General features: G+C 40.5%; 1 protein-coding gene across 1 annotated transcript in view; it reads left to right on the forward strand.

The window, feature by feature from the left end:
* Positions 1-12,235, forward strand: part of CCDC125 (coiled-coil domain containing 125) — a 40,471-nt gene that overhangs the window by 15,975 nt on the left and 12,261 nt on the right. The window contains exons 8-10 of the mRNA XM_045022127.1: positions 3,427-3,509; positions 8,228-8,343; positions 9,945-10,052. Of these exons, the coding sequence (XP_044878062.1) occupies positions 3,427-3,509; positions 8,228-8,343; positions 9,945-10,052 (307 nt within the window). The remainder of the gene's footprint in view (positions 1-3,426; positions 3,510-8,227; positions 8,344-9,944; positions 10,053-12,235) is intronic.

Raw genomic sequence — 12,235 nt, forward strand, 5'->3', positions numbered from 1 at the left:
TATTTTAATCGAATTATGGAATCTCTTGATTTTTAAATATCTTGTTGACTCTTGCGTGAAGTTTTTCTAATGTCATCTGCATGCCCCAACGTACCAGAATTTCTGGTTCTTCATGTTAATTTCCTTGTGGATCTCAGAAAGTATTTAACATTCACCAATATGCTAGACATGTCAGTTTTTAAGTTTTGAGCACTAAAGTTGATAACTCACAATTCTTTACTCTTGTTGAAGAGTATATGTTAAGCGGCTTTGCTGATTTGAGCTTTCAATTCAATCTGTCTTTTCTTATGTTAACCAACTGGTACAGGACTATTTATAAGTTAACATTTTATTTAATGAGGTGTAGAAAATAATGCTGGTGTGGCATGCATGCATATAGTAGTGTCAAACAATGGTTAATGATATTTTTGTTTTGTACACTATAGCCATGAGTAAGATTGTGCTCAAGAGAAATGTGATATTATCACTTGCCCCACATTTAAATAAAAATTACTTTTTGACTGACAGCAGCTGTTACTTGTTGGGTATGTAGGACAAACCAAAAACACTGAATTAGTAACACAATAACAGACATTGAGAGCACTAACAAGCAGTCTCCCAGCAGACTTTTTCTTTTGATTATTTAAAGACATGAGTAGCTTCTCTGAGGTCCAAACAGAAGAATTTCAATGAAGATTATTTTATATTTTTTTAAAAACACACCTAGAACCAAGGAATAAGTACATGTACATTAGTTGATTATTATGTATTTGTTTGTTATGTTTTGCAAATTATCAGCTCTTTCCTACTCATCTAACCTATCGGGATTATCAACAAATGCTCTTTAAAAACACCTACACCCTCCTAATTCATCTTCTCTTCTTGAAAGCTTGGGTATAATGGATAGGCTTTTTTGGCATGTCCTGAAGGTCATACTCTGCCTTTGTCCAGCTAATGATGAAGGAAGTTCCAGAATTAAGGGCTTCTCATATAAGGGCTTGCTATTAGACCCTTTCCATTTAAATCATGAGTGCATGAATGTGAGCACTTCAGCTGAACTCACATGTTGTGGAATCACACAAAAAGAGGGCCAGGAAAAAAAACGGTATATCAGTACTCTGTTAATGCTTAAAATTGCATATAAGAGGAACTTTTGTGTGCTGGCTAGCAAGAGTTGCTGAGTAGGCCAGAATAAAGTTTGATTTGAAACCGAAATTGAGAAACAGTTTTAGAAAGCTGCAATAATTCAGGAGCTCAATCAATTTTTCAAAAGGTTTTCTGATCCCTGAGACAACAAGATGAGAAGTGTGGGTCTTTTGCCTTTAAGATGTATATTTAAAGGAAGAGATTTCAGTCCACCAGTTAACTGTTTAAAAACAAACAAACAAAAAAACCCCCATGAGATGTAATTAAATGTATTTTAATAAAAACTCCAGACATGTGCCGGGAAAAGTCTTATTAATACAATATCAGAACAAAAAGTATGGAAACAAGGCTTGTGTTCCTTTCTCTTCCAGGAACAGGAAATATTTAAATTCAAGGTGAAGTGCATTATATTTTGATGTAGTCTAAAATTAAAAGAACAGATGTGTTTTAGAACCATATTTAAGGAAATAGGACGTTTGTACTGTATGCTAAGGACAAAGCCATATTGTAACAGACAAATGTGCCCAATAAAATCACTGTATTTTAAACTTTAATGGACATTATGGATTGTCTAACAAATATTTCAAAGTACCATAATTACCGTATATACTCGATCATAAACTGGTTCGTTTATAATCTGACCCCCCCAACATGGATAAGTAAAAATGGCAAATTTTTATGACCCATTCATAAGCTGACCCTATAATTCAGGGGTCGGCAAACTTTGGCTCCCGGCCCATCAGGAGAAGCCACTGGCGGGCCGAGACTGTTTGTTTACCTCGAGCGTCCTCAGGCACGGAGGTAAACCTAAGTAAACAAAATGTCCCGGCCCACCAGCAGCTTACCCTGATGGGCCAGGACATCAATTGGTGGGGAAATTTTGGATGGAGGGGGGAGAAGGTGGGGATCAAGGGAGTAACTCCTGTGACCACCCCCCACGTGACCCCACTCCTAACCCGGGACCTCCCCACATGACCCCTCCCTGTCCAATCCCTAGCCTGGGACACCCACACTCTCCCCATCCCATCCCTTCCCACCTTACCTGGGGCGGGCTGGGGGAGGATGTCTCTGGCCTGGTCAGAGCTACTCCGCTGGGCCGGGCAGTACGGCCACAGCCTGCCAGCCCCGGAGCTGCAGCTGCTTTGGAGGCTGTGGGGTGAGCAGTGTGGCCAGAAGAGGAGAGATGCTGGCCCCGCCTCTTCCCTTCTGGCTCCTACCTCTCCTTGCCCCCTCTGTTGGGGGGGGCTGTGTCCCACCTCTCCCCCTCTCTATACCCATTCATAAGCCGCCCCCCTTCTCTGATGCTTACCTTTTTTTACTAAAAAAAAACGGCTTATGAACGAGTATATATGGTATGTATTTTGTTCATATTTTTAATGACTGTTTCCAGTGACACTATGTTATCTTCCATTTTCTCTCAAGTTCAGGTGTTTTTCAAGTATCTTATGTTCCATTTTACTTGTTTGAAATATTAAAATATTTCTTATTTGCAAAGGCTTTGAATATGCACTTTTGCATTTTTAAAAAAATGTTTCTTTTTGTGTTTGTTATATAATGGGCAGTACACTAAATATTATTAGCAGAATCTCCCACAAAGAATCATTGACTGTTGAAGGGACATTATCAGCTTAATATCTAGCTGTTGGTTTTTTTTTTAAGAGTAAAAAATAGTTTCAGGTTCTATATTTGCTATTTGCACCAACTCTCTGCTAGTTTTTGTAATTTTATGATGCAGTATCTTCCATTTCTTGTACATACTTTTTTCTCTTTCTGTTGCTGTGAGAAATCTTCACAAACAAAAGAGGAAACTGATTACACACACAGGGAATGTCTTCACCATGGGAGTAAGTCAACCTAAGTGAATAACGTAGCTGGAGTCGATGTAGCTTAGGTCAATTTACCCCTGTGTCTTCATTGTGCTGCATCGACGGGAGACGCTCTCTAGTCGACTTCCCTTACTCTTCTCGGAGAGCTAGAGTACTGGGGTCGACTGTGTGCTTTGCCATCGATTTAGTGGGTCTTCACTAGACCCGCTAAATCAATCCCTGATGCATCAATTGCAGCAGCGTGGATCTCTCCAGTAGTGAAGACCAGCCCACAGTCTTGTCAGAGGCACAGAGTAAGCAAATTGAAAAAAATAGGGCAGGGGGGGATTTTTCTCTAATCTTTCAGTAATTCTAATTGCTACATATAAAAAAGCTAAGGAAAACATTTTAAGACACAAGTGATTTTAACTTGAGTCAGTTTTTAAATAACTATTTCAAAGCTAAAACAGTCTGTGTTTGTTTCCAACTTCTGCAGGATATATTGTGAAAATGCAGCCCTTAAGGAAACATTGAAACTCAGAACAGATGAAGTTAGAACTCTGAAATCTGAAAATGCAAGTAAGCAAACACTGCATTGCTCAATACTTTTCCCTTTTTAAAAATACTGTTTTTAATGAGAGAGACAAGATAGATGAGGTAATATATTTTATTGGACCAACTTCTGTTGATGGAATGGACAGCTTCACAGAGTTCTTCGGGTCTTGGGAATATAACGAGTGTCTAAATACAAGTTGGAAGAGATTGTTAAGCATAAGGGGTTTGTTGTATTAATTTAGTTGGAATATATGGGCCAAAGGTGTTAACATTGTTTTATGTTGGACAAAGACTATGTTAAACAAGGTTCGGGGTTGTACAGAAATTGCACCCTGCTTAGTACCATGGCAAACACATTATTAAACATTCTTTTAGAAGGAAAATCTCCTTGTTTGACAAACTCTTATATGGTATTAAATATGGTAGTAACTGTTCTTTTCGGGAATAGAGAAGAAGTTACTTGAGGTGGGCTACAGCTATTGTAAGTCTGATTCCATTTCATCCCAGATGGTGTTTGGGATTCAGCTTGAGCTCATAGGGGTGATGATGTTATTCAGGTCCCTCTCTTCAGCCTGGTCTGGTCAGGACATCCCTCAGGATCAGGATGATGAAAACTCAGGGTCCCAGGAAATGGGGATGTATGCCAGCCATGATGGCAAAGATTGCTCCTGGAGTGTCACAAAAGAGGTTTATTTTACTTTAAGAGCCAACACATTGTTATTCAGTGGTGCCTACATGTTCATCTGATCTTGCTTTGTTTAACTTTGGATCTGGAAATCTTCTTTAGCAGCTGATGTCTGGAGATACCATCTTAAGCCAGATGTGGCTTACAAAATTTTTCATTCATTTCAACTTACTTTCATAACTGTGACTTCAGGATGTACTGATATTTTACATAATATAATAAGGAGTGGGATGTGTCCATGTGTGAGAGAGAGACACTCACTATCTCCTTTAAAAATGTGACTCTTTGCCGTTCATTACTTGAGCACTGTTCTCTAGCAACCTGTTGGAGTGTCACTGACATATTTGTGCTGGGTCATAGGATATTCATCTTTAGTAATAGAGCCCCATCTTTGTTATCTTTGACTTTTTCTTCTCAGTCCTACTGGCCTTTCAGATCTGGGGTATTTTCTCTGGGATGGGGAAGACAGGAGGGAATGATAGGTTGAGTGTAGACTCGAAATTCATGTTAGATGTATGATTTGACTGTTAAAATCTTTTCTTCCACACTGGTAGTTTGTTTTAGTTGCTACTCTTTGCATTAAAATAATGAAGTAGGGCACTCTCAATGAGCTTACAATAAGATAACTTTAAAAAAAAGAATCATTGTGTCTTTTCCATCATGATCAATAGCAAAACATAACTAAGCAAAGTGAATTTGTTTAAAAAAGTGAAACTAACTTGATTTTTTTCTTTGTACAACACATTTTGTAGACAAGAAAAATAAAATGGACAGTTTATCTTGTCTTCAGCAGCAAGGTGTTTGATAGTGATCCAAATCAGATTGTTTCAGCTGCTTTATTAGAAGACCTTATTGGGGAAAAAAGCGAGAGGTGTATTATTCAGCAAAAAAACAGGCAACAGCATAATAATAGAATTGTTGAAATGGAGTGTGAAATAAAACTTGGTGATTAAGTGGATACTGGAAGTAATTGCTATGGAAGCTAGAGTAGAAATACATTAAAAACTGGAGAAATAAGATGTTAATAAAATGAGGTTTAACAGTTTCACTTGAGAAGAAATCTGGTGTCTAAGTATAGAATGTGAGAATACTCATATAATAAAATATTATATTTTTTATTAAATATGATTTTTACCCCAAAGAATCCTGAAGTATTTCACAAATTATAACAGCACTAAAATACGGCCACTTCAGGTGTGGAGGGAAACTACTATCCTGCTCCCTGTACAACAGTGGAGAAATGGAACATTTGGCTAAGAAAGCCAGGGCAAACTCCGCTTTTATGAAAATTACTATGAGATAGTAAGGACCATATAGGACAATGGAACCTTTAGTTTTTAATATCTGAACTTTAGGTTCCCATAGCATATAGTGTAGGATACTCAACTTATTTACCTTAGAACAGAGGTTCCTAAACTGTGGTCCGTAGAGAGCTGGTTGGATCATATGATGCAAGCACCTCCCCTTATTTGTAGCTACAAAATTGCGTTAAAAGACAACTAAAAATAAATTAATATGTTCCTAGTATTACTTTTTGAAGTAGGCAATTGTAGTTGTAAATGGAAAGAGAGGTGGTCATATGGTGTTGAATGGGAGGAGAGGGGATATGAGATATCATCTCTATTAAAATATGGTCCACACTATGAGAACATTAGACTCCCTTCCTTAGAAGGAGGAAGAAATTTGAGCTTCTGGTTCTAGGGAGTCTAGGTATTCCAAACCTGATGCTTAAACCGTTAAACTAATCTCTCAATTAAATGGAAAAAACTTTAACACAGAGTTAAGGATACCTGGTGATACCTTGTGTCCTTCTAGAATGTCAAGTTCAGCAAAACTCAAATTTTGGAAAACCAGGAAATACAGAGTTAAGATAAACACTCATGCAACCTTAACTCTGTCTCCCTGGAGCTGCCAGTAACCCCTGAAAATTATGTGCATGACCTCCAGCTGTATTCAGTATGTTAGGTGTAGCTGTACTGAGAATGGTGAAGGAATAAGTTGGAGCAGCTTGGAAGAGCTGCAGTTGTGATGTGAGGCGATCTGGGGATTAGTTTGAGGAGCATCATAGAGCTGTGATTGTGATATGAGGAGATGTGGGTCTGAGTCCCCCCATGTGTGTTATCAAAGGAAAGAGGTGCATATATACCTTGAAGTTCCAGTCTGCATCATTTCAATACAGAATTGTGTAGGTTGTGTCAGTAGCAGGATACTGGGATTTTCTTGTCATGTAGTGAGATGGGATATAAAAGCAGTCTGTGGATTTAATGATGGGTAGGTGAAAGTATAGATTGGGTTGTATCCTGTGTGCAAATGTCAAGGGGTTGTAAAAGAATAGGAAGTGGTTGTTTTAGTTTTACAAGTCTGGTATTTTTTCAGTGGAGTAGGCTCAGTGTTTGAGCATAGGAGAAGTGCAGATAGTGCCTGTTCTATATTTCCTGGTTTTCAGAACTTTGAGTTTTGCTTAACTTGATGTTCTGGAAGGGTGCAAGCTTTCGGCGGGCATCCTTAACTCTGTGTTAATAAAGTTTTGTCATTTAATGTACTAGTTTTTTTTTTTTAAACAGGTAGGCGTTAATGGTCATTTAGACGGTTGTAGTTCTCACGTAGGTTTGCAGTCAATACGCTACGCTGGGTAGGTAATCAAAGGGCTTAGATTTTATATGGTGTTTTTCATCAGAAGGCATCAAAGAAATTTACATCATCCACATTTTGTGTATGGGAAATTGAGTTACAGAGAGGTGAAGTAACTGGCCCGAGGTCATCCAGCAGGCCAGTGGCAGGACTAGGAATAGTCTTTGTCCAATGGTCTTGCCACTGGGCCACACAGTTGCTATGTGATTCCTCATTGCTCTCCCCCCCTCCTGTACATTTTGTTATAGCAGGATGGGGATAGTGGTTGTACTTTGAAACGTTTGTAATGTGTAGTTGCTAACAGACCCAGTGAGAAAAATCTTCTGGTCTATGTCCCAAAACCTTGACAGTTCTATTATAGTAACTTCAAGTGTATGAGAAGATTAGTGTGCCTCTCTCCTCCACCCTCTGCCCCACCAACTTTTCCAGCTCCCCTCCTTATAGTAATTTCTTCTAGATGTTTTAATTTGTTACCTGCAGGCTCTCCACCCCATACCTCAGCTCACATGGAGGGTAGGAAGAGGGGCTTAGGCCTCCCAGATCCTGGCACACACACAGAAGGGGAGAATGCGGGGCTGACAGATGCCCCTGCTCTTCTCCATTGACCCTTACCTGAGCTCCCAACCCTTCTTACCTCCCTTCCCCACTTATCCATCTCTCCTCCATATAGCAGCAAAAACCCTTTCACCTCTCAGCAAACATTCACGTCTACTTTTTTTTAAATTAAAAAATGCATTATCCCAAAGTAAACACACTAACAGGCAGATTTTAGCAATATGCCATCCAGCCTTTTGACCCACAGTGGGACTTGAACAGACACTGGCTGGATGAGTCAGATTCAAAGGACTACTACTTATCTCCTTGAGCTATCAAGTTTATATGACACTAATAGTCCATGCATTCTTGGTATAATCCATCAGAAATGAGAATAAGCACATAAGGCTTTCAAAGAGCCTAACTGGAGAAGCAAACTATTTTTCAAATGTATTAATTTGCTTTCGCCCAAAGGGCTGGTGGGTACCAGGCACTTTGTTGGGGTAACCGTTGAATGTTGGAGACCCTGATACAATGATCTGAGCCATATTTTGATTTCTATCTGTAAGGGGAAAAAAAGTTGCCAGAAACTCTCAACTTTAAGAGAAGGTTGTTTTTTTTCGGGGGCTATATCTTGGTACGCTTTGATCAAATGGCCCCAAATTTGGATCATGAATGGAATCCCATGCCCAGCACAGCACATTACAAAGCAGTACAGCTAATAGTGTAGATTTTAGAGCACTCACCAGAGTCAAGGTTTGAACAGAAAGCTGATTTTAACCTTAACTGTAGGAGAGCTATCACTTTGCTGCAATTTCTTGGTAAGCAAAGTCAGGTATTGAGGCGATTAGAAGCAGGAAAAACTAATTATTTTCAATGTTGAATTTCATAGTTTTGAATCAACAGCACTTGGAGTTTCTTGCAATGCTTGATGTAAAACAACAGAAGATTATTCAGGAAAATATGTCCATTAATAAAAGTGGCTTTACAGAAATTACAGGTCTTGAAGTAAGTGAGAATTTTGTTTTCTTTATTTTAGTAAGTATGGTTGATTGGAAGATTTTTTTTTTAATACATTTTGTTTGACTAGTTAATGAAGTTCCACAAAACATTTCTTTCCAAAAGTTCATTTTGATAATGGATCAGAATACAGTATGACTTTTATAGCAAATGAGAAATACGTCTCCTGTTATTAACTGAATGCTTGCAATAAGGGGTCTCTGAGCCTGTCGGGCAATTATCTGCTTTGCTACTGTCGTGGAAAGGAAGAGCAGAGCTGTGGGGGCCCCCACCATCAGTGGTGGCTGATCAGCTGCCCGGTCCCTCTGCCATTGCCAGTGATGGCTAAGGCGCTCTGGGGGCCCCTCATTGCCCACAGGACTGGGAGCTGGGGCGGGGGAGAGGAATCCCCCACTGCTTGTGGGGCTGGGAGCTGGGGGGGGGAGAATCCAGTGCTGCCTGCGGCAGCTGGGGAACTGCGGGGTCCCCCCCACTGCCCACTGTGGCTACAGAGCTCCAGGTCCCCCACCAGCAGCACCGGTGGCTGGGCAGCTTGGGTGACCCTGCTGGTGGCGGCGGCTGGTCGGTTGCAGTGGTCCTCCTGCCACACATCGCAGCAGGGCTGCTGCGGGAGGGTCCCCTGCTGCCAGCAGTGGCTGGGTGCTGTGGTGTCACAGAGGTCTCTGGAAATCACAGATTCTGTGACTTCCATGACCTCCGTAACATAATCATAGTCTTAATTATGCAGAATTCATCTTTCCAGGTTTTATGTACCCAAACAGGTGAACTTTTAAAAAGAAAAAAAAAGTTTATCCATGCACATGTCCCAAATAAAATTAGAACGTATAATATAGCAAATAGTGTCCGTCCCTGGCTTTGAAATTTTTTCTGTTCCGGGCTTGTCTACATGGGGACACTCAAGAATTAACTAAAGATGTGATGTTAAAGCACATTAAATTCCTATGGGGATGGTCTCCATCAGGGTTTACTTCACCTCTCCTCCTCTGCCCAAGATATTGCAAATGTCAAATACCAAATATCAAACTGGCATGATTAGTAACAGAGAAAATATTGTGAAGGAGGGGAGGGAAGGTTGAAAAGGAACACAGGAACCTTCATGAAATGAATGTTGTAAAGCAGGGATCGGCAACCTTTGGCCGGTTTGTTTACCAGCCAGGCTGGTTTGTTTACCTGCCGCGTCCGCAGGCTCGGCCGATCGTGGCTCCCACTGGCCGCGGTTCGTTGCCCCAGGCCAATGGGGGCTGCAGGAAGCTGCAGCCAGCACATCCCTCGGCCCGCGCTGCTTCCCGCGATCGGCTGAACCTGCTGACACGGCAGGTAAACAAACCAGCCCAGCCCGCCAGGGTGCTTACCCTGGTGGGCCACGTTCCAAAGGTTGCCGATCCCTGTTGTAAAGTTTGAATAGTTTTTAACGCTTATTTTAATTAAAAATAAATAGCGCGTGTGTGTAGATAATGTGGGTTTCCCTAACCTATTCCACTACGATTTCAAGATATTTTTATTGTTAAAAATCTAGATTCTTTAAATTACTTTTTGTGTGCACATAGAGGTGTTTGAGTAACTGGTGTGTAATGCTCTTGGATTTGAAGCTGGCGGTTCTTGGAGCCTGCACCTGTAATGCTTCTGGAGGAGAGCCCTGTTCCTGTGCTAAAATGTCAGCTGCAACTCGAAAGCAGCTCCTTCAGCTCAGACAAGAGGTAATGTAGCCTAACTTGGATGTGGAGCAATATAGATGTCTTTTTCATGAAAAAGTATACTTGCTATTTGGGTCTAGTACATTTCAAAAACAAAATAGTGCTTTTCAAAAGTCTCTGCGAGCTTTAGCAAATGCTATGGTAATACAAATTAGTAATAATAACACACTAGAAACTTTTGCTTGTGTAGTAATTTTTTGTTTTACAACATTTCTATACTGGCAAAAGCCCTATTGTAGATGGCGATATTGGCAAAAAAGCACTTTTGCCAGTGTAGCATGTTTTCTTAAAGAAACCAGTATAACCTATACCAGCAAAAGCACTCTTGCTGGTATAAGCTGCATCTATACTAGGAAGGCTTGCCAGTATATCTATACCAAGAATCTTCTGTACTAGCCATTATTACTAGGTTTAAGTCACAACTGGTAGGGAGGATTTAGCAATTCCCAGAGAGAGGGAGGAACTTCACGAGAGACAGAGAAATATTTTTTTGCCTCCAAATCAGTTTTTCAGCACTAACTTCAGGGACCTAGACAAATTAGAGGATTGGGCCAAAAGAAATCTGATGAGGTTCAACCAGGACAAGTGCAGAGTCCTGCACTTAGGACGGAAGAATCCCATGCACTGCTACAGACTAGGGACCGAATGGCTGGGCAGCAGTTCTGCAGAAAAGGACCTAGGGGTTACGGTGGACGAAAAGCTGAATATGAGTCAACAGTGTGCCCTTGTTGCCAAGAAGGCTAATGGCATTTTGGGTTGTATAAGTAGGGGCATTTCCAGCAGATCGAGGGATGTGATCATTCCCCTCTATTCAGCACTGGTGAGGCCTCATCTGGAGTACTGTGTCCAGTTTTGGGCCCCACACTACAAGAAGGATGTGGATAAATTGGAGAGAGTCCAGCGGAGGGCAACAAAAATGATTAGGGGGCTGGAACACATGACTTATGAGGAGAGGCTGAGGGAACTGGGATTGTTTAGCCTGCAGAAGAGAAGAATGAGGGGGGATTTGATAGCTGCTTTCAACTACCTGAAAGGGGGTTCCAAAGAGGATGGATCTAGACTGTTCTCAGTGGTAGAAGATGACAGAACAAGGAGTAATGGTCTCAAGTTGCAGAGGGGGAGGTTTAGGTTGGATATTAGGAAAAACTTTTTCACTAGTAGGGTGGTGAAGAACTGGAATGGGTTACCTAGGGAGGTGGTGGAATCTCCTTCCTTAAAGGTTTTTAAGGTCAGGCTTGACAAAGCCCTGGCTGGGATGATTTAGTTGGGTTTGGTCCTGCTTTGAGCAGGGGGTTGGACTAGATGACCTCCTGAGGTCCCTTCCAATCCTGAGATTCTATGATTCTATGATATTAAGTGTGGCAATTTTCCACAGAGGAAGACCGTGCCCTAGAGATCAGGAATATCACTTCTGCAACTCATACAATTCTTCAGTAGTCCAAGCATATTTTTTTCTTCAATGCAAGTTGCTGGCATTATAAATCTCTCCTCCTGTTGTTTAACAGAGATGGACTGCTCCCTTATTTTTCTTATAATCTTTGCCACAGTTGATTATGTGCGAGATGCAGCTGCCTTTAAACCAGAGCCCAAATTTTCTCCAAATTGTAATTATGAGTACTTTGAAAGTTGCGGGTGTTTTTAAGCAAATTGATAGTTTTAAACTTTTACTGATCAGTAAAGGGGAAAAAATGGCCAAGAACAGGAAACATATACACAGCTTCATAACTTTTTTCATTTTTTGGTGTAAATGCACCATACCTGTATAGCACATTATCATCATTCCTAGGATTCAAAGAGGACTTGAAAATAGCAACAACTGCTCCTTGCTGTATTGGAGCCCTAATGTAATCTGCTAACATAAATTAATGTTTTATATGATATAAAAAGCTTGCAGGATTGAGAAAAGAATTTGTAAAATGAGACTAGATTTGCTTTGATTTTATTAATCTTATGTTCAGTTGCTGAATCCCATGTAATCCTTCTGAGTACCTCACAACATACAGTGATGGATACTTTATGGACCAATAGAGTATATATTGTGGAATTCTATTTCATTGACCGGGGAGCAGTCCTGAGCTTACAGTACTGCTCCTTTACACGGATGTTCTTGGAATTTGATGGTTTAAAAAAGATTTGCTGTCTTTTTTTAAAGCTTGTTTTGTTTTAAAGCTAAAGATAGGTGATCC

This window comes from Mauremys mutica, chromosome 6, assembly GCF_020497125.1.
Source record: "Mauremys mutica isolate MM-2020 ecotype Southern chromosome 6, ASM2049712v1, whole genome shotgun sequence".
Lineage (NCBI taxonomy): Eukaryota > Metazoa > Chordata > Testudines > Geoemydidae > Mauremys > Mauremys mutica.